The 27,991-nt window shown below is 34.6% G+C and overlaps 1 protein-coding gene across 1 annotated transcript in view; it reads right to left on the bottom strand.

The window, feature by feature from the left end:
• KLHL4 (kelch like family member 4) overlaps positions 1-27,991 on the bottom strand; it is an 82,033-nt gene that overhangs the window by 13,049 nt on the left and 40,993 nt on the right. The window contains exons 2-6 of the mRNA XM_010955416.3: positions 18,534-18,701; positions 18,042-18,178; positions 14,918-15,114; positions 12,246-12,458; positions 7,285-7,471 (exon numbers count right to left, since the gene is read on the bottom strand). Coding sequence (XP_010953718.2) covers positions 7,285-7,471; positions 12,246-12,458; positions 14,918-15,114; positions 18,042-18,178; positions 18,534-18,701 — 902 coding nt within the window. The remainder of the gene's footprint in view (positions 1-7,284; positions 7,472-12,245; positions 12,459-14,917; positions 15,115-18,041; positions 18,179-18,533; positions 18,702-27,991) is intronic.

Genomic DNA, 27,991 nt, shown 5'->3' with positions numbered 1-27,991 from the left:
TAGGGAATTTCAACCCAGTTGCACAAAGCCAACTATAGGAATAAGCAAAAACACTTTCCAGTTGTTCTTACACTGCGAGATTTCTGGAGAAAATATAATCCATGAGGTATGATGAAAATATAGTTAACATCTGAAGCCTATTCACTGGCCAATTATAAGGCTAGAGTCTGGGGACATATCAAGTCAAAATTTAAGCATAGTGTATATTATATTTATGGCTGCTTCTCAAAGTCTTTCTATTTATATTGTATTGGTGGAAACAGGGTTTGTATCTTTTCTCTAATTTTAAATCTTTTCTGGTAACTAGTGCACTGTAAGTATTTATGTCTCAAGAGTTTTTACAAAAAAAACCTTGTGAATACACAGGCACTCATTTGTTCTTTCTCTTTAATCCCTGCATCTTTCACTAATAATGTGGATTTGGCTGAATGCTGACCTACAGAACAGCAATTGCTCTGTTGACCACATATATTGCTGAGAGGTCAAATAATACCACCTAGCAGAGCATCTTTTATACAATAAATGTCTCTGGATAATCGTGTTAAAACTGGAATATCCACAAACAAATTCACACCTACTTTCACTCTGTCAAGCAGTCAGTTTTCTCTGTTTTCATCTTTCTACTTCCTCACTCCAATCTTCCCAAATCTGTCTTCCTACCTACTACTTCTTATTTTAACTTTTTATTTTAAACTCTTTTCATTACTGGAATTTACCTTAAGAGCCAATTTAGATTAGGAAATGAAGGCTAGGCTGCACTAATTATTGAGATTATGGACGAGTTAATGGTGAGGTAATTAGGAAATTGTACAAAGTTACATTAATTAGCTGTAATATAGAAGATTTACACTGAAAAAGATGTAGAAGTCTGCTTAATGTAAGTTAATTTTCCTAGGCACTAGGTAAAATATAAAAGATGATAAACTTACCACACATATCTTATTTGCATTATGAACATATATGGTTGGTAATTCTATATGTTGAATTCTGAAGATTTCTTTAGTCCATTTGCCTACCTCCACAATTGCTCCAACTAATCAAGACGTAAATCCTTTAGTTGGCTTATTATTATAGCTTCTTAGCCTTTTGGCTAAGATCAAGTGTACTGGAAACTATATTTGATGGGAAACCTTAAATGAGATTTTTTTTTTTTACTAATCTCTCTCCTTAGGATTCACTTTATAATTTTTCTGTGTAAATCAACCTTCTGTCCTAAAACATTGCAAATATTGTTTATTTCATTTCAAAGCTTCTATTCAACCTTCATTTATGATCTATTCAAGAGGGAACAAAACCGACCGAACTTTGTAGTATTGTTGGGAACACAGTAGTTCCTGCAGTTGTGAATATATCTGATTTAGTGATTTCCTCCATCTATTTTTAAAACGATCTAAAAAAACCCCACTATATTAGCCTTTCATTTGTCGCCTGCCATACTGTCTGTCAGAATTCATTGTTTTTAATAAATGAAAAGTTACTGAATATCTTGTATGCACAAAAGCCCAATGTTTACCATTTGACCATTTGAAAATTTTGACTCTGTGATCATGCTTACAACTTTCTGTGAGTCTTAATAAACACAGTGAGAGTTATAAGTTAACCTCAGCCACTTGTGTGATATCTATATTTAGCAACTAATTCCAAGTTAATTGTATGAGTCAGAAAGGAAATTAAAGACTGAGGAAGTACTGTATTTCCTAAACATCAAAAGGTGAAAGTTCAGAAAGTATCTTTAAAAAGAGATAAATGAAACAACACACTGAAAGAAAAGGCATGTATATAGAAATTTTTAATAGTTTTGTGTAAGAATGTAAATTGGTATGTTTTTAAATGTAATACTGATTTATTTAGGTTTTTTTTCCTTTCCTTTTTTGTTCCTAAGTGCTCACTCTGGTTTTTCAATAGATTCTAGGACCCTCAAAGACAGGGGTCAATTTCTTGTTTCTTGTTGCTGCTCTTTCTTCTAAAATAGTGGCAGTATAGCAAAAAGGAACATAAAATTTGAGTAAGAATTCTGTTTCCACTCTTCCTAGATATTTGTCCTTGGCTTGGCTGTCTAACCTTAAAAGCCTTAGTTTCCTCATCTGCAAAATTGGGGTAATAAAATCTATCTTGTAGCACTACTGTGAAAATTAGAAATGATGTATGCAAAATGCCAATCAAGGATCAGGAATAGTTTTTACTAGTATTGTAGTTGTCTGCAACTTCCCATAGAAGCTTTTATATTTCCATACACTAGGTACTCCAAGAGTCTCAAAATGATGCCTTGACTTCCTTCCATATCAAACTGTGGTAACAGAGACAAGGGTCTATAGGCTAAAATTTCACTCATTTTTAGAAACTGATAAGGAGTTGTAGATACTTATAACCATCTTGTGTAATACATTCATTTGTATAATGTTAACTTAAAAAACAGGAGCCTAAAAAAATAACAAAAGTAGTAAACAAACACAAAAAACAAACACAAAGTTGTCCATTTCTCATTTTGCAGGCTAAGCCCTTTTTAATAGAAACTAAGGATAACTGTGCTTACATTTTGTACTTAGTGCCCTTTTCATTTAAATATCAAATATCAAAGACACCTTTAAAAATGCTGTTAATATTCACTCTATTGAACAAAACTCAATAAAATATCAAGTTGCTAGACTTGAAATTAATTATAAGGTCTCATTGTATTTGTTATTTTTTTAAGACAGTTAATGAACTGTTTATTCAGTGATTGGTAGAGCCTAAAAAAGAAAAAGTTGAACTTGAGCTTGCTCAGCATTACAAAGACACTATAATATGGGTAACTTAGGAAGAGAACGCAGATATTCTTAACAGTTGGGTGGTAGAAGGCTGAGTAAGGCATGGGTTTGTTCCATGATTTATATAATAATACTATAGACCTGCGATTTATATGTAGAGATTTTTAAAATAGCAATAAAGAAATTTATCTCATTATAAAAACACTAGATGATTCTAACAAAGCTGATGATTTCATTTAAAGAAGGAATACAATGGGAATATGGACGTATTTTCTGAAGAATACTAATTGTGACGTTACTCTAATACTTTGGAAATAACTGCACTTGCAAGTTCTCATTGTATAGGTTTATGGTTAATTGACACACATCCTATATGGTTTTCCAGTTTCTAATTACATATACAAAAGGAAACGGTTTCCAGAATCACAGAACTTTGCTTTTGCATCATTTTCTACAACATTTCTGTGTATGATCTGGCAAATTTTAAGTGGGTTGATTTTATTTCCCACACAGACAACTCTCAATTACAAAATCCTCATAGCAGCACTATTTACAATAGCCAAGACATGGAAACAGCCTAAATGTCCATCAACAGATGACTGGATAAAGAAGAGGTGGTATATTTATACAATGGAATACTATTCAGCCATAAAAAACAACAACATAACTCCATTTGCAGCAACATGGATGTTCCTGGAGAATGTCATTCTGAGTGAAGTAAGCCAGAAAGAGAAAGAAAAATGCCATGTGAGATTGCTCATATGTGGAATCTAAAAAAACCCAAACAAACAACATAAATACAAAACAGAAACAGACTCATAGACATAGAATACAAACTTGTGGTTGCCAGGGGGGGGGGGTTGGAAGGGATAGACTGGGATTTCAAAATGTAGAATAGATAAACAAGATTATACTGTATATCAGAGGGAAATATATACAAGATCTTATGGTAGCTCACAGAGAAAAAAATGTGACAATGAATATATATATGTTCATGTATAACTGAAAAATTGTGCTCTACACTGAAATTTGACACAACATTGTAAAATGATTATAAATCAATAAAAAATGTTAAAAAATAAATAAAATAAAATTCACATCAAAAAAAATTACAAAATCCTTCCCTCACTGGTTTTTTTTTTTTTTTGGAGTTACACAATTGTTTTTATTGACTAGAATTAAAGTCAATTGAAGCAGAACATTATGTTCAAATGTAAGCTACATTTGTAAATATACTTTTAGCAAATTTTAGAGAAATATTCTGGTCACATAGCTAGATTTTTTTTTAGTCATTTGAAGCTAAATGTAGTATCATTCAACAGTACCAGAAGAAAATCACCCACAACAAAGTTCTGAAAATTATACCATCCTAAGAAAAAAATCCTTTTGAGAAAGGATCACAGAAAATTTAACTTTTTGGTTTTTTGATTAAATAACATTATGCATATGCACTTGTTTATGAAGCACACATACTTTTACTGAATTGCTTCTTGAATTTAAGAAACTGATGAAAATTAGGCTCATAAAAATTTAATGCCGTGCAACCTAAGAATAGAGTATATAGTTAGGGTGTAGCTTCTTAGAGAAACCATGCTAAGCCTTCAAAACTAAATTACACTTAGTTTTATGAACTAATTTTAAATAGGCAGAGTTTCTTTTGAGCAAACATATAGCTCTTCTGCTCTGAGTTTCAGTGAAAATAATTCTGTTATTAAAATATTGGGACAGGCTTAAGGTCACCAGGAAGGATGAGATGAAAGTTCTTGAGAGAACTGAGTTAACTATGCAGTTTCCTCTATGGCAATGCCATTGTGTAACCTCATTTTGGATGTTCAATGTGGAATCATGCAGAATGGTTAGAAAACTGACAGGATTTGGGGAATCGAATCTTTTGTGATGAAGCAGACCTGGACAGTTTAGTTTTACAGAAGTGTAGTTTTTTTTCCTTTCAAAAAGTGCAAAATGCATGAGAAGTAAAATTCTTGCTATGCTTACTATTTGATCATAAAATGTGAATAGATGACTTGATGAAGCAGAAGCAACCCAATTGGAGGGTCACAATTGTGAGGAACTATAAAAAGGACTATTTAAGTAACTGTTAAGTAATGTTGTATGTCTCCCTTCCATTCCATTGGATATTGTGATAATAATAATAACAACAACAACAACAACAATAATAATAACCACCACCACCACCACCACTTCCCTCACCGTTTTGGCAACATGGGTCTACAGACTGAGAAATCAAGTGTAAAAAGACAGTGCTATAGAAAAATAAGGTCTAAGAAGGGTTCAGGGTAGAGATAATGGCTTCAGAAATTTTTCCCTATTCCTTTTGATAAAATTCCTGTATAAAATCATTACTTTATTTTATTGAACATCTATCAGGAAATTGACAGCAAGAAGTTAGAAGCCACTCTTCTATTTTTGTCAAAAAATAAATTTGGAGGATCCTTATCTCTTGCATGCATGATAAATGGTTTTCCATTTGATTAAAAAGTTTTCCCTGGAAAGATCTTATGTTGCAAAGTGAATATTCAAATTTAAAAATTGTTGCCATAGGAACCACAAAAGACCCCAAAATATCAAAGCAATCTTGAGAAAAAAGAACAAAGCTGGAGGTATCACCTTCCCAGACTTCAGAATATACTACAAAAGCACAGTCCTCAAAACACCATGGTACTGGCCCAAAAACAGACACACAGATCAGTGAAACAGAGTAGAAAGCCCAGAAATAAACCCACACACCTATGGTCCATTAATCTACAACAAAGCAGGCAAGAATATACAATGGAGAAAAGACAGTCCCTTCAATAAGTGATGCTGGGAAAACTGAACAGCTACATGTAAAAGAATGAAATCAGAACATTCTCTAACGCCATATACAAAAATAAACTGAATGGTGTAAAGACCTAAATGTAAGACCTAAGTAAGTTCTTAGAAAAGAACATAGGCAGAACACTCTTGGCCATACATTGTGGCAATATTTTTCTGAAGCTGTCTCCTAAGGCAAAACAAATAAAAGCAAAATAAACAAATAAGACCCAATTAAACTTAAAATCTTTTGCACAGCAAAGGAAACCATTAGCACAATGAAAAGACAGCCTATGCAATGGGAGAAAATATTGCAAATGATGTCACTGACAAGGGATTAATATCCAAAATAAATAACTCATACTACTCAATACCAAAAAAACAAACAGCCCAATCAAAAAGACCTGAAGAGACATTTTTCTAAAGATATACAGATGGCTAACAGTCTTAAAAGATACTTACCATTGCTAATTATTAGAGAAAGGCAAATCAAAACCACAATGAGATAATCCCTTGTCAGTGACATAATTTGCAAATACTTTCTCCCATTCTATAGGTTGTCTTTTCATTTTGACAATGGTTTCCTTTACCGTGCAAAAAAATTTAAGTTTAATTGGGTCTTATTTGTGTATTTTGCTTTTATTTGTTTTGCCTTAGGAGACAGATTCACAACTGTCAGAATGGCCATCATTAAGAAGTCCACAGCAAATGTTGGAGAGGATATGGAGGAAATCCTCATACACTGTTGGTGGGAATGTAAATTGGTGCAGCCACTATGGAAAACAGTATGGAGGTTCCTCAAAAAATTAAAACTAGAACTACCATATGATTCAGCAATTCCACTCCTGGGTATATATCCTGAAATAGTGAAAACACTAATTTGAAAAGATATATGCACCCTAATATTCATAGCAGCACAATATACAACAGCCAGGACATGAAAGCAACCTGAGTGCCCATCAACAGACAAATGGATAAAGAAGATGTGGTATATATGCAATGGAATATTACTCAGCCATAAAAAAGAAATCCTGCCATTTGCAGCAACATGGATGGACCTAGAGAATATTATGCCTAGTGAAATAAACCAGACAGAGAAATACAAATATTGTCTGATATTATTTATATGTAGAATCTAAAAAACAATATAAATGAATGTATATGCAAAACAGAAACAGACCCAGATACAGAAAACAACCTTGTGGTTACCAAAGGGGAGAGGGAAGAGGGGAGGGGCAAATTAGGGGTATGGGATTAACAGATGCAAACTACTATGTATAAAATAGACAAGCAACAAGGATATATTGTAGCAGAAGGAATTATAGCCATTATCTTATAATAACCTATAAGGGAGTATAATCTGCAAAAATACTGAATCACTATGCTGTATACCTGAAACTAATAAAATACTGTAAATCAACTATACTTCAATAAAAAAGAAATCTATCCTAGACAGCAAAAAATATATAAATAAATAAAAATCGCTGTCATAAAATATAAGTACCTATTAAGAGTTTAGCCAACACTAATGAAAGGGCTATATTCCACAAGGTAAGGAAAAAAAGGTCAGAAAATCACATAAAGTGCCTTGTTTATAAAAATTAGCTTTAGATATATACATTTAAATATGGCTTCAATACCACCCTCATAATTTGGAGGGTGTTGAGAATGTATTTTCTTTTTTGAATAATGCTTTCTAAATTAATTCATTCGTTCCTGTTACCTTTCATAGCATCCATGCCTCCCACAGCATAAAGTGCTCCCACAGTTGATTTTCTAGGCTTAGTCCGAGGGCTTTGCATCATGGGTCTTCTCTCAGGTAAGAGGTGATACTTCATAGCTTCCATCAGGAGCTTCTGACACTCAAGATCACCAGTAAACATGGAGCTGTTTTCAAGATCTGCCAGTAACTGAAAAGTAATAATGCAGGGTGTATGAAGTGATGAGCAAACCATTAGAAATAACACATTTTCATTTATATAACTTTGGAGAAAACTCAAGCTAATTCAAATGTGTGTCATTATTTCATATTTTAAGTTACTCAGTAACATATCTTTATGTTCACTTAGGATTTAAGATTAAAAGCCTCCTGGGGGTAGCTATTTATCTATGCACATTTATTTGACATGCTATTCATCTTTGAATATGTACATATAACCTCAAGGAGTGAAACTGAAAAAGCACTCATAAAATGTGTTACTGAAAGCAAAGAGAATGGCTGTGTCTACACAAAGCAGGCATCTCCCGCCCTACTGCATGTAGCTAGAGATGGATTGAGAGAAGGTGGCATAAACATGACCGGTTAAAATAAAATAATATTACTCACAGGGGGCTGCATCTTTCTAATCAAATCACAGCACAAAGCAGGCGCTTTTCTGTACGTGTGTGTATACGTGGGTAAAGTTCATCAGCAATCGTGTATCAGCAATCGTATATGAGATCAATCCTTTCTAACCATTATTGCCTGGCAGAAACTGCGACCCTAACTGAATGGGATGAAAACTAGGTAAAGTTTTTTTTTTTTTCTTCCTGAGATGAGTTGAGGAGAAGTTAAGAGTTGGTTTCAGAATTTTTCCAAGGGTCATTTAGATTGGGTCCTTGGAGATTTGGATCCACGCTATCATAGGACATTGGGAGAACAACAAGCAGGTTGTTGGAATGGAAGTGCTAATCTCACTCTATAAAACGTCCCTGAAGTTTCTGTTCTGCACTGGTTAACCCAGCTCCATTCTAATCCCACCTGTTGTCTCTGATGGATCACTGTTTTGACTTGGCTGGTGAGACCCCAAGCATTTCCTTAATGAATATGCTGCTGTAAATAGGTTTGAAAACTAGGGTATATAATTTTTTCTTTCAAAAATATTCTTCAGACATTTATCACCATTCTCTTTATATATTTCATTTCTGGAATATTTGTTTAAGATCACTTTTATCCACCACTACCATCATCAGGAAATTTCACATGGTCCACATTCTAGACATGAAGCATACTCAGGAGTGGGAGGCCAAGGTTCCAATGGTTGTGTGTTTAGGCTGGAAATTTCCTGTCATTCCAATAAAGTAAGAAAAGTCCAAACTAAGCCCTCTGCTGACAGAATGTCATATAGACTTAAAGCAGTATAAAGTTAAGGGCCTCTGATTCTTTATACCAGTGCATCTCACATTTTTGCATATCTAAGAATCATCTGGAAAACTTGTTAAAACACAGATTCCTTGGCCTCAACCCCATAAATTGTTTCAGTAGGTCTATGGTGGGGGCCCGAGACACTGAGTTTCAAACAAGCCCCGAGGCTTTAGAGTAAATAGGTACTGAGAGTTCCAAATATGGCACAGTAGAAAGACACTGAACTCATCTCCCATCCCAGGCACACAAAAATTACACTATTTACAGAGCAACTATTGATGAAAAAGACCAGAACCTACCAGAAAAGATCTACAACTAAAGATATAAAGAAGGAACCACTATAAGATGGGTAGGAGGGGGTGGAGTTGCAGTATGGTCAAGACCCATAACCCAGGGTGGGCGACCCACAAACAGTAGAATAATTACAACTACAGAGGCTCTCCCCAAGGAGTGAGAGGTCTAAGCCCCGCAATGGCCCAGGGGTCCTGCACTAGGAAGATGAGACCCCAGGACGTTTGGCTCTGAAAGCCAGCAGGGTATACATTCAGGAGACCCAGAGGGCTATGGGAAATAGAGACCTCACACTCAGAGGGCACATACAAAATCTTACATGCTCTGCGGCCCAGGGCAGAAGCAGTAATTTGCAAGCAGCCTGGGTCAGACCCACCTGCTGATCCTGGAGAGTCACCAGGAGAGGCAGTAGGCAATCGGAGCTCACTCTGGGGACACAGACACTGATGGCAGCCATTTTGGGGAGCTCATTCTACCATGCAGACACTGGTGCTGGAAATCACCATTTTGCAATCCTCCTTCTAGCTTATTAGCCTCAGGACCTAGCCCTGCCCTAGCCCAACAGCCTGTAGGCACCAGTGCTGGGATACATCAGGGCCAGCAACTAACTGGTCAGGGACACAGCCCCACCCATCAGCAGACTGGCTGCCTAAAGACTTCCGGAGCCCACAGCTGCCTCTAGACACACCGCTAGATATGGTCCTGCCCATCAGAAGGCCAAGACCCACCTCTACCACCAGTGGGCAAGCATCGGCCCTTTCCTCCAGGAAGCCTATATTAGCCTCTAGACCAGCCTCACCCACCAGGTGGCAGACACCAGAAGCAAAAAAACTAGGATCCTGCAGGCAAAACCCTCTCTCTGCAACCCCTAACAAACAATCTGAAATAAGCTCTGGCACCCCTGGGCCCTGAACCAGCTCTGCCTGCCAGTAGTCCGGCACTAACTCCAGGATCTGGCTTCACCTGCTAGTGGGTGGGCAACAGCCCCAGAGCCTTCAGAACTCTGACTTTATCCACCAGGGAGCCAGAACTAGCCCCAGGGCCACCTAGGGTTCCGCAACCAGCACCCATGACCAGGCCCTGCTAAACAGTAGCCAGAAGCATTCACACAAGGCAGGACCTGGCAACCAACCAGACTAGGGGCCAACCAAGCCTACCAGACCATCCACACAGTCAGCCCACCACAACAGAAAGACCCACACAGCCTTCTTAGGGGACCCCCGAGATCATGGCTTGGGTGACTAGAGGGGAGTGCACGGCTGAGACACAAAGGTCGTCTCCTACAGGAGGCTACTTCTCCACGGTTGAGAAACATAACTAACCTATCACATACATAAAAATACAAATAGCAACTTGGACAAAATGAGGTGGCAGAGGAATATGTTCCAGACAAAGGAACAAGATAAAACCCCAGGAGAACTATGTGACATGGAGAGAGGCAATCTACCCAAGTAAGAATTCAGAGTAATGATCATAAAGATGATCAGAGAACTCGGGAGGAGAATGGATGCACAGGGCACGAATTTAGAAGTTTTTAACAAAGAGTTAGAAAATATAAAGAACCACCAGAGATGAGAAATATAAAACTGAAATGAAAAATACACTAGAAAGAATCAACAGTAGACTAAATGATGCAAAGGAATGGATCAGCAAGCTGGAAGACAGAGTAGTGGAAATGACTAAAGCTGAAAAGAAAAAAGGAAAAATGAAAAGAAATGAGGCCAGTTTAAGAGAACTCTGGGGCAACATCGGATTTACTAACATTCGTGTTACAGAGGTTCCCAGAAAGAATGGTACTGGCACTAAAATAGACACATAGATCAATGGATAGAAACCCAGAAATAAACCCATGCATGTATGGTCAATTAATCTATGACAAAGGAGGCAAGAATATACAATGGAGAAAAGAAAGACAGTCTCTTCAATAAGTGGGGATGGGAAAACTGGACAGCTGCATGTAAAAAAGTGAAATTAGAATGTTTTCTCACACCATAATCAAGAATAAACTTAAAATGGATTAAAGACCTAAATCTAAGACCCCAACTTATAAAAATACTAGGAAAAAAACATAGATAGAACACTCTTTGAAATAAATAGAATTTTTTTGGATTTGTCTCCTAAGACAAAGGAAACAAAAGCAAAAATAAACAAATGAGACCTAATTAAACTTATAAGGTGTTGCACAGCAAAGGAAACTATAAACAAAATGAAAAGAAAACCTATGGAATTGGAGAAAATATTTGCAAATGATGTGACCAACAAGGGGTTAATATCAAAAGTATATAAATAGCTCATACAACTTAATATCAAAAAATCCAATAAAAAAAATGGGCAGAAGACCTAAATAGATATTTCTCCAAAGAAGACATACAGATGACCAATAGACAAATGAAAAGATGCTCAACATCACTAATTATTAAAGAAAACTACAATGAGGTATCACCTCACATCAGCCAGAATGGCCATCATCAAAAAGTCTATAAGTAATAATTGCTGTAGATAATGTGGAGAAAAGGGAACCCTCCTACACTGTTGATGGGAATGTAAATTGGTGTCACCACCATGGAGTACAGTATGGAAGTTGCTTAAAAAACTAAAAATAGTGTTATCATATGGTCCAGCGATCCCACTCCTGGGTATATTTCTGGAAAAATCAAAAACCCTAATTCAAAAAGATACATGCATTCTGATGTTCATAGCAGCTCTATTTCCAATAGCCAAGACATGGAAGCAACCTAATGTCCATCAACAAGAGTATTTGTTTTAAGAATCATTTTTAGTATAATCCTTAATGCATGATGAGGATGCCATTATAATGACGCTCTAGAGCATCTGAAACTATTGTAATATATTTTCAATCACAGCAGCTAATCACTCATATTAGTAGGCATTATCCAGAATCTAACTCTTTTCTAGAGACTACTGTAGGATGACTACTGTGTTATGCTATTGTAATGATTATCACCTTGCCTAGAAGGTGTCAGGAAAAGAAAAAGAGCCTAGTCTTCTGCTTGTTTCAAGTGCTGTTTGGTGAGAGAGGAAATTGAAACTAACAAGTATACTGAAATTTAGGGATTATCTATAGGTTTTTTTAAAAAACCATTTTCCTTCTCTCTTCATCATTAATATTGTTAATTGAAGGCTGTATATGTCCTTCTGTGAAACAAATCCTGTACCAGACACACTCTGAATAAAATAAATGAGGACTGGATTAATGCCTAGTGGTAGTTTAGAACTATGATTTGCATAACCTGGGTAAATTTCCATACCTGCGGTGGAAGTAAGGGCAGTCTGATGTAGGAAAGCAGCATTGCGAGGTCTCGTTGCCTCGCCTGCACATCATGCCCCACCCACTGCATGAGAGCGTGGAAAATGGTCTCTTCATCAGGCACATTAATGTCATCACTGCACAAAAGTTTTGAAATTTCATTTGCTGGAAGCAGGAGGAATTCTTGGTTCTTTATTACCTCTATGAAGTGTTCCTAGAAGAGAAAGATCTATTGAAACTGTACTTTAGAAAGTTCTTAACAAAGTACGCTTATTGAAGTATTTCCCCTTGTTAAACTGCAGATAAAGCCAGCAAGACGGATATATGCATTTATAACAAATAGGTGCTGTTGCTGCCCGTGACAGGGCAATGGGGGAGCCTTCTGAAACTGAGGGAGTAAAATCGTGTGTAAACCTATGTGTTAAAAAAGGGAGTAAAACAGTGTTTAAAATCGTAAAACCTACTCCCTACTCAATGGCTAATGTGGGTCATAGAACAGTTTAAATTATCTATGTATGCACTGCAGTATTCAGCACTTTAGAGAAATATTTAGTTAAGCTTAAAGATTAATTTTAAATTATCTTGTTTTGGAATTATTTTGCTCCTAATTTCAAGGTAAACCCTTTCTTCTATGTGCTTTCCCAAAAGGCTTCTTTAGTGCCCTTGGTTTGGTATTCATTTTTTAAAAATCCACACTTACGTTGTTATAAAGTGTAATAAATGAATATAACATATTTGCTGAATGTTTCATCAATGCAGGCTACTGCTTGTATGATTGTGGTGGTTAACTTTATGTGTCAATTTGACTGGGCTATGGAGTGTTCAGATTTTGGCCAAACGTTACTCTGGGTGTGTCTGTGAGGGTATTCCTGGATGAGGCTCATTCACATTAAGGAGGGCAATCTGTTTTACTCAATCTATGATTCAAATGACTGCAATTAAATCCTTAGAGTTTAGCATTATTCTTAGACATTAAAATTATTTACATTGTATATTATCAGTGCAGTAGTACACAAGCATTATGGCAAGATCTTTACATATTTTACTGCCTTTATAATAGGTACTAAAATAACTAAAGAAGAAAGATTAAAGGAGACAACAGTATTGCATTTTTATGCACATCCTGTTTTAACACTCAGTTTCAGTCACATAATAGGAAAAGGAAGACAGGTTCATTTTGAGCAACAAAAATAATTCAAGCTGTTTATCAGAATGTGTTTTGTCTGCAAGAGTAAGATACCAGACAGGAAACTGTTAATACTGAGTTCAAGAATTTAAGTAATTTAACAGGAAGTTTTCATGTTTTGCCTTTGCGGTAGGATTAACCTTTGAACTGCTGTTCCTATAGATTATATGGCATCTATATTTAGGACACAGGAATATAAATAGCATAATTAAATGACATATGTTAAAATGCCAATCCATTATAAAGTGATTTGCCACATAATGGGGTGTGTTTCAGGAATATGTTTGAAACTTCAAATTTTGAAAATGATCAGGGTTGGGAAGAAGAGGAGGGAAGTTTTACAACAAATATTTAGAGGATTCATACATTACAAATTTAAACTTTTTAAGATTTGTATAAAACTCCAGAAAATACTCTTTAATTATATGCATCTCAATTCTAAAACTGTAATGTTAATTTTATTGCTGTTTTTTAGTTGTGATTCTATTGTTCACTTTTATGTACTTGCTTTTTATATTTGAATATTAAATAAATGTAGCTATTTGCTTAGCTTGAAATATTATCTTTTGATTGGGTTTCACAGAAAGCTACATCTCGTGTTGTCCTCTGCTTCAGAGGTTAACAAGTTCATTTTCTTCTTTGCATAAGGGAATTATTAGCAGGAATGGTAAAGATTTATTTAATATCCTCTATTTTTCCTTGCCTCCCTACAGACAATCTATATTTCATATCACTGTCACTTGACTAAATATAGTCTTATCCCATGACACTTTTAAAGAATTATCACATATGAACATGTTCATTTAATTTATTATAATTACTAATAGAATTGAGAGGATTTTAAGTTATTTAAGTTAAAAGATTGAACTGCAAATTGTTTTTTAACCAAAATACATGTTTCATTAAAAAATAAAAATTCAATTCAATAGAACTGTCTGATTTACTAATTTTGATAGTTATGAAGCTCTTCCAGTTAATATGATCCATTAATATTAGTTTTTTATTTACTGAATGATATTTAACTTTCATTAGAAACAATATTTGTACAATTTTACAAAGTAAAACATTAGGGAAATTATATTTTCTTAATACTGTGGATTCTACTTGAAACATGTACAGTTTGATTTTTGGCACTATTTTTATTTCTCCAGGCTTTGAGATTTAATTCAATCTTTTTAGCTTCAAAAATGTGAAACTTGCTTGAGTACAGCTCAACCAAACAAATAGTTTAATCTAATACCTATTATGTGCAAGTTATTTGAAAACTATATAAATTTGTATTGCTTAATTTTACCTCAACATTATGATCTTTACCTTGGAAAGGTTTTATATACACACAATACACATACACACACAATACACATACACACACACACATCAGTAAACATATCAATAATTTAGATATTGTATTAAAACATTTATATATATTATATATATATATATACTTATTTTATAACTACAAATTAGTATGAAGTAATTGCCTTTACCATTGTGTACTTATGTGCCACACTCAGGAGTTCTGTACAGCCCTGGGCATCTCCAAATGATCGAATCCCTAAGCAGTTTGAAGGGTGGAGCTGCTTTATGAGAAAATTGGAGCAGACTTCAATGACTTGAGTCAACTGCAGGAGACAAGCCGCAGCCAGCAAATTTTCAATAGTATCCTCCTTCAGTTGCAGGACACCTAGATGGTTTGAAAAAGTAAAGAATGATTATATGTTCCATAAAGTAAGACAAACAGATGCTAGATAGTTGAATTTTTCTGTTTCTCTCATTAATAGGGCTGTTTTTTTCCAGCGTCCAGTAACTACTCAGGGAGTACCTTTTGAGGTAAATATATGCAATGGAGCCTGTACAAACACTAATAAGATGGCTGAAAGGAGCCAGACCAGATTATCAAAAACAACTGCAACATGTGAACAGTGAATACCACCACTGCAAAGAATGGCAACTTCTTGTTTCTTTATCCTCTTAGACCTGCGTCTAAATCTTATATAAAACACTGTCTACATCATGACTCAAGGAGCATTATGTCATATTGCATAAGGATCAAACAATGGGCCGTACAGGTAACTGTAATTTGTGTGGAAAAAGCATCTTGTAAATAAGAATATTGAGTTTATATGTCCATTTTTTTTGTATCTTCATTTATTAGCTGATAAGGATGACTTTTCCCAAATATTATGCCTGGAATTAACGCCCGGCACTGTCTCAAAAGAGATAAAACGTTGCCAAGAGTCCTCAGATAAAGGATTGCTTATATGATGATTTTCCTAGGTATAAAAACAGACTCTGTTTAAAAATACCTGTAAAGAATTTTTAAAAGCCGAGATCAGAGCAGTTTAAGTTGTTTCTTTCATTAATATAGCTGTATTATTTCTGGAGCAAAAATTATTGATGAATTATTGCAAATGTAAGTTACTTTTTTATTTTTCAAGGGGAGGTAATTAGGTTTTATTCATTTATTTTTTAATCTCCGGAGGTACTGGGGATTGAACCCAAGACCTCGTGCATGCTGGGCAGGCTCTCTATCCCTAAGCTATAACATCTCCCGCAAATGTAAGTTACTTTTAAAAGTTATATTCCTATATTTTTGTTTTAGCTATGTTATAGGGAAGTTATAAAGAATGATATTTCATATGGATTAAATAAACTATAAGTTATTCTTTTATAATTTTGCTTTGTAAAATACCTTAATGTGGATTCTATATGATTGCATAACCATTTAAACAAAGAATAATACATACTGTGAGCTGCTTTGTATTTGGTTCAACATCAAAATGTGTTGTAAAGGGGTCCAATCCATCAGTGGACTTTCTTGTGCTGTTTCTTATACTGGATTTTGAAGGGAGAGCCCTGCCTGTATCTGATGAAACTCAGAGAAGTATGAACTATTCTCAGATTCAGATCTAAAGATTCACCTGCTATAAACATTGAAATTTGGCCTCATTATTAAGAATAATATTCATTTCACAATGAATGAAACTGTAAAATTAATAGAAGAAATTATTAAATTAGTCTCAGCAATGATTTCATGGGTAAGTTGCACAGGGAACAAATGCTAAAATAAACAAGTGGGACTACATCAAACTGAAGAGCTTCTCCACAGCAAAGGAAACAAAAAATAAATTGAGAAGGCAACCTAAAGAACGAGAGAAAATATCTACAAACTGTATATATGATGAGGGGTTATATCCAAATATATATAAAGGACTCATACAACTCAGTAGCACAAAAGCAAACAATCCAATTTAAAGTGGGCAAGGAACCTGTATAGACTTTTTTCCAAGGAAGACATACAAATGACCAACAGGTACATGAAATGGTGCTCAGCATCACTCATTATCAGGGAAATGCAAATCAAAACCACAATGAGATATCACCTCACACCTGTTAGGGTGGTTATTATCAAAAAGAGAAGAGATAGCTAGTGTTGGTGAGGCTTTGGAGAAAGCGCTGTTGGTGAAAATGTAAGTTGGTTCAGCCATTAGGGAAGACAACATGGAGGTTCCTGAAAAAAAATTAAAAAAAAAAAAGAACTACCATGTGATACAGCAAGCCCACTCCAAAGGAAATGAAATCAGGTTCTTAAAGAGATAGATGCACTCCCATGTTTACTGCAGGATTATTCACAAGATATGGAAACAACCTAAATGTCCTTTGAGAGATGAACAAATAAAGAAAATGTGAAATACACACACACACACACACACACACACACACACACACATACATATTCAACCCTGAGAAAGATGGAAATCCTGCCATTTGTGACAACATGGGTGAACCTGGAAGGCATTAAGCTAAGTTAAATAAGTCAGCCAGAGAAAGACAAATACTGTATGGTATCACTTGTATGTGGAATAGGGGTGGGAAAGGGAAGATGGGGAAATGTAGGTCAAAGGTACAAACTATCACTTACAAGAATAAGTTCTGAGGATATGAAGTACAGCATGGTGACTACAGTTAATAATACAGTATTGGGTGTTGTATACCTGAAAGTTGCTGAGAGTGTACTCACCAAAAAAAAAAGTTAACTATATGAGATAATGTATGCATTAATTATCTTGATCTTGGTAACCATTCCACTATATATATGTATTATATACATGTAATATATATAATATACATGTATATTATATATGTATATATAGTAGAATATATATTATATACACATATACATATACGTATATATGAAATCAAGTCATATATTTAAATATTTAAATATACATAATTATATTTGTCAGTTATTCCTCAATAAAGTTGAAATAAATAAATAAGAGTTAGAAAACCCCACTTCTGTTCTCATTTTTACAAATGAGAATGTACCCACACCATTCAAGAGAGAGAAAGCTAGACATGTTCTTGTGTTTTGTGTTGAAATAGCTCTGTTTTCTCATGGCCAAACTTTTTCTAGAATATTGTTTACCTCTTGCTCTTTTATACCAGTGAATTTAAATACTGATTCTGCCACTTACTACCTTAGGAAACTTATTTAACTGGTCTATGCTTCAATTTTCTCACTTGTAAAGTCAGAATAATAATAATGTGGGTTATATAATGTAGGGTTATTGTGAAGATTGAATTAGGTAATACATGCTAAGCACTTACCTGTGTAAGCATACTGAACCAAGGAATTAAGTGCGTTAGGATCGACTCCTTCCATCCGGACCTCTTCTTGTTTGGCTTCAAGCACATCATTAGTAAACATGGCAGCAAAATAATCAGACACTGCACTGAGAACCAACCTGGAAATAGAAATGTTTCACAGGAACTGAAATCAGTCCATAATCTCATTGAAAAGTATGAAATGCAGTCAGTAAGTTTGTGACACTGGTTTTCTGCATAAATCTTTCACAGTTCAGTCACGTGTAGTGAAATTAGAAAGGTAAATTAAGTAATTTGAGTTTCTTTAGAGAATTTGTGCTGTTTTTCTTCATCAATTTCTCTTAAGTTTGACTTTTCTATATATCACACAGGGAAATGGATCATATAGGATAGTGTTTTTCAATATAAAAAAAATAAAAATCTATTTTTCTCAGTGCTCTAATTTGTAATCAGTGCTATACTCAACAAATGATCTGTCTGCATAAGGATACTTACCGATGGGCTGGGATTCGGAGGTGTCCAGCGATGAGTAGCACATCACACAGTTGTTTCTTTTTCAGGTAGTTCTCCATTTTATGGAGAGTTTGTTCTGCATGGTTTACAGCATGGAACTGCTCCTCAGACCTGCTGACATTCATTTCTTCAGGCTGTTGTGTATCTAATCTGAAAGGGGGATAAGTGTAAGAATATAGTTTTTTCTCCTAGTGAATGTGCAAATGTCCAGTGGAAATTTAGGCATATCAACTTCTAAAGGAAATATATTGAATTAAAGTAAATATAAAATTTTCCCTCTGATCTTAAATATTTTGTTATTATTGCTCCCTAACCTCCATTAAAGTGAAGTGTCCTGGTTAGTACTTATATCTGGAATGTAATCATGAAGGTAACTATGTATGGTTCATCTGTAGGGCTAGTGGTAGTTGTTATATACACAAACATAAACTTCAAATTACAAGCCTCTTTCTTTTGATTTTTATTGACATCATAATTACATCATTAGGCATGAAATGCATGATTCGAAATATTTTTCAAATCTGATTCTGTTCTGAAGCTTTTCCGTGGAGTATTCCTTATACATCAGAAATATTCCTTGAAGAATCTCAAGCCTGACAGTTCTATAACATTATTTACACTATGGTATTCTTATCCAGAAAATATACATATTTCCATCTTTTTTTCATTTTCCAGCTTTATTGAGATACAATTGACATATTACATTGTGTAAGTTTGAGGTGTACAATGTACTTATATGATATACGTATATATTACACATATATATTGTGAAATGATTACCACAATAAAGTTTGTTAAGACATCCATCACCTCACATAGTCACCATTTTGTGTGTGTGTTTGTGTGTTTGATGAGAATACTTAAGATCTACTCTCTCAACTTTCAACCAAACAATACAGTATTGTTAACCATAGTCCCCACCATGCCATACATTAGATCCCCAGAACTCAGTCATCTTCTAACTGGGTATTTGTATCCTTTGACTGTTGACTGTGCAATAATGAAAGCTGTCAACATGTCTTTTCAACATCACACAATGGTGGAATTTAAATACTAACACAAGCACAGAGAGGTTTACAATCAGTAAAAGCTTAAAAATGTGATGGTTGGATGAACACACTTAAATACTTTGCTTGTTGCCTTTCTTGCTTCCAGGCATCATTTCCCAGCCACCAGGTAGGATTAGTTTTAGGTTCCCTGACCTTCCATTTAGCCCGTTTATTTGAAGACAAGTGGTCCAGGGAGATGTTACTCTCTTTTTGTCTGAATTACAATTCAAATGAATGATTAGTCTCCTAATCTTCTTAACCTTTAAAGTTTCTTTGGAACATTCAGTCACAATATTGTATAGATAATCAGAGTAACATGGTATGAATATCCTTTAAAATTGTCTGCTACAAAATGTGCTTGTTTGTTTTGGAAAAGAAAAATCCCTTGGCACCACAGACTGGAAAGCATTCAGGTTTCACTAAACTCACTTATCCTAATCTTTCCTCTGCTCAAATGGTTTGATTCCCATTGAGTCAATCAAACATTAAATGTTTAATTATCTTAGCTGTCTTCATGTATATTCCACCATGTACTGAAGAGGGACATATTCTAAAGGAGGAATATATTTTGGAAAGTTCTTGCCAGGAAATAATTTTATTCTGTGAATTTTCTTCAGCCTAATTTGGTTAAGGACAAAAAAAAAGTCTTTAATTAGTGGCTAGTTTGCGATATGTCTACCTGGGCATAGTACATTTATTAGATCTGCAGTGTTTTTTATAATTAAAATGCAGATTTTTAGAATCTAAAAATCCTATCAAAATGAACCAATCCTAATTTTGTTAGGTTTCAAAAGACAGGCAACTCTATCTTGTGTGTCATCAAGAAATAAGAAATTAGTACTTAAAGAGATATGGGTAGATCAAATTATAGCATCCAAAATATAACTGACATATTCATATAAAGATATAAAAATATTATAGTCTACTCTTGATCATTAAAAAGCAGAGTTTAATAAAATAAACAAGCAAAACAATAACAATTAAACTAAACTACTGACACTTAGCCTGATCTTAATAAGTTTCCAGAGCTCATAAGTTATAATTCTCTTGCTTCCATTTTAGATACTGTAATGCCAGGTCAGATGTTACAATGGAAGCCATTGCATTAGAGAATGTTCTTCCTTCTTCTTTTTTGTATGATAACTACAGATTATGACATGGGAGGCAGCATGGTGGAATGAAAAGAGCATCAAAATACCTGGATTAAGTTCCTGCCCTTGTATTTACAAGCTGAGTGATCTTGAATAAGCCACTTTATCTTTCTAAGCATTAATCTTTTCCTCCAAAATAGGTATGGAAATAATACTAATACCAATGCTGCTAACAATAATGCTTATGTCATGGGACTCTTCAGATGATTACATGAGATAATGTATATAAAATCTCTGTACAAATGTTAAGTCTTATGCTAAGCTAGTCCTAACTACCAAGATGTAGTGATTTCCATAATTATTTTAAAGATTGTTTTGGTCTCAAACTGCTATTTCTTTAATTAATAGGCTCTATCTTTAGAGAAGTTGTAAGATTACAGAAGATTTGAGAATTCTTTATGTTTGGTTACACAAGTAAGAGGACGTTTTTAGTTTTTACAGCTAGGAAAGGGTGCTACTGGCATCAAGTTGGTAGAGACAAGAGTTGCTAGTAAACATCCTACAATAAAGAATTATTCAGCCCAAAATGTCATTGGTGCAAGTTTGAGAAACTGGTTTATCTCTTAATTGTACAACTTTTTTTTTTAATAAGAGTAGATTTTTTCAGAGAGATACATACTCCATAGACGGAGTGCAGGCTGTCTCTGAAGGCAAGAGAAAGGCCATGAGGTGTGGGGCTTGGGTGCTTAGTTCAAAATAAAAGTAGATACACACTCCATAGACAGAGTGCGGTCTGTCTCACTCAGAAGGAAGAGCGGCCTACAATTAACTTTTTAAGCCTTTGAAAGCAGGGACTATGTTTAAATTTTTTGTAAGAATGCACGTAATAAAATACTTTGCACACAATTAACATGTAATTGCTGATTTAATATTCAAGCCAAATTTCAGTGACTAAATATTACACTACACTTTTTTTTTTCTGTGGTGAAATGAGTAAATGTATTGAGTTCTGAGAGTGAGGAGTGAAATTTGGGCTATCATTTCAAAGAACTTTTACTTTAAATGAAATTTTACCATATTAAAAAATGGTGGGATTTTTAAACTTTACTTTTTAGAACAGTTTTAGAGTTACAGAAAAATTGAGTTGATAACAGAAAGTTATCATATGCCCACACTCAGTTTCCCCTATTATTAACATCTTATATTAGTATGGTACATTTTTAAACAATTAATAAACAGATATTGATATATTATTATTGTCTAAAGTTCATGCTGTATTCAGATTTCTTCCCTTTTTACTTAAGGTCCTTTTACTATCCCAAAATGTCATCCAAGTAACATATTTCCTTAGGCCCTTCTTGGCTGTGACAGTTTCTCAGACTTTCCTTATTTTTGATGATGCTGAAAACATTGAGGAGTACTGATCAGGTATTTTATGGAATGTCCCTCAACTGAGATTTGTCTACTTTTTTCTTATAAGTAGGCAGGAGTTACAACTTTTCAGGAGGAAGACCACAGAGGTAAAATGCCATTCTCATCACATTACTGTTGATGTTAACATTGATCACCTGGCTAATGTAGTGTTTTTAAGTTTCTTCACTGTAAAGGTATTCTTTTTGCCTCCTTTCTGTCTTGTTCTCTTTGGAAGGAAGTCACTATGTACACCCTACACTTAAGGAAGGAGTGAGACATTATAGTCTACCTCTTGGAGGGTAGGATACATAAATTATTTGGAATTCTATGGCATGGGATATATGTCTTTTCTGAATTATCTATCTACCTATCCAATTATTTTTTATACAAGTATAAACTCATGGGAATTTCTTTTATACTTTGGCTTAGAATCCTATACTATCTTATTAATTTTGTTGCTTAACTTGTTCCAGCTTTGGTCATTGGAAGCTCTTGCAATTGGCTCCTATGTCCCTCTGCCATACCCAGTCATTGTGGGGTCATTTTTAGCACTTCCTTACTTTCTGACACAAGAAGGGGCCCTAGGCTCATCTAGTGCAGAATCAGCCATTTCTCCAGGGAGCCTTAATTCCTTTTACTGAAGAACTGTATTAGAAATCAAGATCTGAGCACTATATATACTCATCATTACTGGGTATCATTGCTTCTAGGTTCTCTCAGCCGACAGAGAAAGGGAGTATATGTGTATATACTAACCTAATATGTTAATGTGGGATATTACTTTGATTAATTTTCACATGTTGAACCAACTTCACATTAAAGGAATAAATCCCACTTTATCATGGTATATAGTCCATTTAATGTGCTATTGCATTCTGTTTGCTAGTATTCTGTTGAAGATTCTTTGTATCTACATTCATAAGAAATATTGGTCTGCAAATTTATTTTCTTATAGTGTCTTTGTCTGGCTTTAGGAATCAGGGTTAATGGTGGCCTTGTGGAATGAGTCTGAAAGTACTCCCTCCTCTTCAATATTTCAGGAGCGTTTAAGGAGGATAAGTATTAATTCTTCTTCAAATATTTGGTAGAATTCATCAGTGAAGCCATGTGGTCCAGGGCTCTTCTTTGTTGAGAGGTCTTTTGATTACTAATTCAATCACTTTTACTATTTACAAGTCAGTTCATATTTTCTATTCTTTCATGATTCATTCTTATCAGGTAGTATGTTTCTAGGAATGTGTCCACTTCATTTGGTTATCCAAAAGCTGGCATACAGTTGTTCATAGCAATAATTTTTATTATTTCTGATTTTAGTTAGTCTTCTCTCTTTTCTTCTCAGTCAATGCAGCTAAAGGTTTGCCAATTTTGTTGATGCTTTCAAAGAACCAATTCTTGATTTCATTGGTTTACTTCACTTTTTAATCCTTGATTTTATTTCTGTGGTAATATTTCTTATTCCTTTCCTTCTATTTAGGTTTAGTTTGGTTTTTTTCTTAATTAAGGAATGAATTTAGATTTTTGATTTGACATCCTTTTTCTTTTTTACTGTAAGCATCTATAGCTATATATTACCGTCTTAGCACTGCTTTTGATACATACAGCAAGTTTTAGTATTTTAAGATTTCATTTTAATTGGCTCAAGATATTTTCTAATTACCTCTGTATCTCATTTTGCCCTAATGATTGTTTAAGAGTATACTGTATAAATAAGCTATAAAGATATATTTTACAGCACAGTGAATACAGTCAGTATTTTATAATAACTATAAATGGAGCATAATCTATAAAAATTTTGAATCACTATGTTGTACATCTGAAACTAATATAATATTGTAAATCAACTATACTTCAATAAAAAGTGCTTATCCTAGGATCTCAACCAAAATCACAATAAAAGGTTTATTTAAGTGAAAGCAAAAGTATATTGTAATTTCCACATATTTGTGGGTTTTCTAATTGTCTTCCACTCTTGACAGCTATTTTCATGCCATTATGCTCAGGAAGGATATTTTATATGATTTCAATCTTTAAAATTTACTAAGACATTTTGCAGCTTAAGATATGGTCTAACCTTGATAATATTCTGTGTGCACTTGAGAAAAATCTGTATTTTTCTATTGTTTGATGGATTGTTCCTTATATGTCTGTTAGGTCCAATTATTCTATAGTGTTGCTGAAGTTCTCTATTTCCATACTGAACCTGTGTCTGGTTGTTCTATGGGTTATTGATATTGGTGTATTGAATTCTCCTAATATTTTTGTAGGTACATCTAATTCTCCCTTCAATTCTGTCAATGTTTGCTTCATATATTTAGAAGCCCTAATATCTGTTGCTTCTGTTTTTATAATTATTGTATCTTATTGGTGAGTTGACCCTTTTATCAGTATAAACTCCTTAATCTTTTGTACTTAGAGTCGATTTTGTTTGATATAATATGGCTAGCCTTGCTCTCTTTTGGTTGCTATTTGCATGAACTATCTTTCTCCATTCTGGAATGTCCTTAATCTGAAGTGACTTTCTTTAGACAGCATATAGTCTGATCCTTTAAAAAAAAAATCTGTTCTGTCAATCCATATCTTTTGATTGAAGAGTTTAATCCCCTTATATTTAAAGTAATTACTGATAAGGAAGGACTTAAAATTGCCATTATGTTCATGTGTATGTACAATGGCTCTGTGTGGGGAAGTCTTTCACTAACTAGCCCAGCATGAAGGTTGAGGTCTTTTCAGGTCTTTTCTGAGAATGCATTTTTGTGGACTTACATGTATGGTTTTTACCCCACTGTCTCAAATATACAGCTGCTTATATATGTCTTAATTTCTCTGAATCTCACTCCTGCTTCTTTGTGGGGCCTTAGATATTCTGTTTTATTTCTTTGCTCATAATCCCTTGCTCCAAGTGTCCATGGGTCTGTAGTCCTTCTGCAACTTTCATGTGCTGTGGTGCCTTCCACTGCTTTCTGTGGCTTCCAACCTGAGATCCAAACCATGCTGTTATTCTCATCTGAGCAGTAAGTTAGGCAATACTGAAATCAGCTTTTTGGGTAGCCTACAGATAGGCCAGAATGTTGCATACAAGTTCCACTCATTCCTTGTGCCTTGAGGAGGAAATCAGGAAATTAGTTGCCTTCTTCCAATTATGCCATGCCATCTTGCTACAAGAGCAAGCATAAATGCCATGAAATTTCCTACTGATTTGAGTGTGACTTTTCCTTGATTAAGCATTTGCTTGTTTGCTGCATATCCTTGGTTTGTTTCCAAAGCTCCCACAAAGCTTTTAAAATCAATCTGTAGTTGTTTACTTGATGTTTCCATGGAGGAAAAGGGTCTGGAGCTTTTTAATCCACCACTGTGCTAACATCACAGAAGCTACTGCTGCCTGATTATATTTAATTTTAAGGAGAATATTTGAGTTTCCAATGTTTTTCTGAGTAGCAGTAAAACAGATATCAGAAAAATAGACCTTTGAGATTGCTTCTGCTGCAAAACTATTTTGTAACAATTTTACTTTGAGAAAGAAGGAAAGGCATTATCTTAAAAACTGTTGAGGGTGTTGTTAATTTGGAAGGCCACTTTGGAAGGCTACTTAGAAATATAACTTAAAAATTAAACAATAGATACTTTGTAAAGACATTCTTGGAGAGCCTCGCAGAAGCCTCCCAAGTTTGAAGTTGAAAATCTGAATGCAGTTATTTTAGAGAATTTGCCTTTTACCATAGTTCAAGTGTAAAGGCACAGAACCAGGTGGTGTTAACACAGAGTGCATAACTTAATACTTAGGCATATCTCAAATAGCTTCATAATTTTTCTTCCTGTTTTTCTTTTGTCAGTTCCTTTTTTCAAGTTAGCCATGGAGATTAAATGGAAACTTAGCCTTCTTCTAATGGTGCTGCTTAACTTCCCCAAATTCATTATAGAAAAGATCTTCTTACTGAGGGAATATAAAACTGCACAGAAAAAAATTTTTTTTTATAAATGGCAATGCTTGACTGTATGAAAAACTGCTTTCTTAAATCCACAGGACAACCTTATTACTTAAATAACATTTTTGTACTGACTCTCTTTTGGAAAGCTGATAAAGCTTCATCCATGTGCTTCTCCTGGAAAATAGAAGGCACTCAGGAAAAATATGCACATTTTTAATGCTATTGTAGTTTGAACTTTACTACATTTGTGGAGTCTTGGAAGTGGATGAATTAAATCTCAAAAAGCAAATCACAAACTTAAAGATTTTTCTTGCTCAGATAGCTGTGGTCCATATTGAGAACCTTATAGTCATGCAGCTAATATTATGATTCTGGTAGCATAAATTAAGCCAACATTCTAACCCTATATGTTATTTGTGTGAAATAAGTATTTTAATATATCACATGTGATTATATTTTAAGATATTATCTGTTGTAAATGACTGAAATTGTTATTTGGAAGGAAATATTATATATGGATAATATGAAGCAAGAGCCCACAATATTTTCATTAAATACAAAACATCTTGCCATCTATAAAGGCTTATCTGTTATTAATATTTAGGATAATATATTTTAAATTTTTGTTGGCATTTAACTGTAATAAATTATGATGGCATCAATGTTGAAATCACTTTCATCTTGGACTCTAAAATTTATTTCATCTTGGATTTCTAGGTTCCAGAATTGTGAGAAAACACATTTATGTTGTTCAAGTAATCAAGTCTGTGGTATTTTATTATGGTAGTCCTAGCAAATTGATGTAAGCTATATATAAACTTAAATATGATAAGGTCAGGTAATTTTTTTCCATTAGCTTATAAGCACTTGCTGAAAACAGCTGTATGTATTTAATAATAATAAATGACAAAATCATAAGAGATGTCAAAAACCTATTATTAAATATTGCATTAATTGTATTGTAAAATTAATAAAATTTGAGAAGAGATAGTGTGGCATAGTCATTAAGAACTTAGGCTTTTTACTGAGATAAATGCTTACTTTCAGTTCACTTAATTAAGTGATTTTAAGAAATTTTGTAATCTTCCCTAATGTTCAACTCCTCTCATCTGTAAAACAGTGCCAACTCCAAAGAGGTTTTTTTTTTTTTTTTTAATACAACAGGAAATACTCATGAAATACTAGACATTGTAGTCACCAGCAGCACCAGCATTGCCACTACTGTCATTATTATCCTCTCATCATCATAATGACCAGGGCTGGGAAAGTGAGACGTGAGGGAAGGGGGCAGGGCACAACCGTTAAAAGAATGACACAGCAATTGAAGACAGGACATAAACTGGTTAGAATCAAGATGGCAGAAGATTCAACTTCCACTAGACCTTGAGCCTCATTACAGGCTCATTGTAATGTATTAGCATGCTAAATGACACACCCACAGGCAGCTTCACAGTTCCTAGGCTGGCCATAAAAGACCAAAAAGTGGGTGGGGCCCAATTCCTGGAAATCCCTGCCCCTTCCCTAAACCAGTTGGGATAATCTTCCTACTTGTTAGCATATGAAATTACCCGGCCCATAAAATAACCATCCCCGAATCTTGCAGGCACTCTCACTTTCCTAGACAACTCCATGCTCTGGGGCAGCCTCTCTTGCCTTCTGAGATGGCTCACACTCTGTCTATGGCGCGTGTTATCTCCCTGAATAAACATACTTTCACTTTACTATGTCTCGCTCTTGAATTCTTTCCTGCATTGAGACAAGAACCTCTTCTCTGGCAACAAAAGCAACAGAAAAAATACAGGATATCTTTAGAAGGATACAGAAGGAATACACGTGAGCTTAGCCTTGAAGGATGGACATGGCTTGGATGAGCAGAAAAGAGTGAGAAAGGCATTTGAGGAACAGAGAACAAGGTGAACAAAAGCTTAAGTGTGGTAACTGCTATTATTTTTTCCAGCTAA

This window comes from Camelus bactrianus, chromosome X, assembly GCF_048773025.1.
Source record: "Camelus bactrianus isolate YW-2024 breed Bactrian camel chromosome X, ASM4877302v1, whole genome shotgun sequence".
NCBI lineage: Eukaryota > Metazoa > Chordata > Mammalia > Artiodactyla > Camelidae > Camelus > Camelus bactrianus.
Note: the sequence above shows the minus strand (reverse complement) of the source record. Positions and strands in the feature narration are given on the sequence as shown.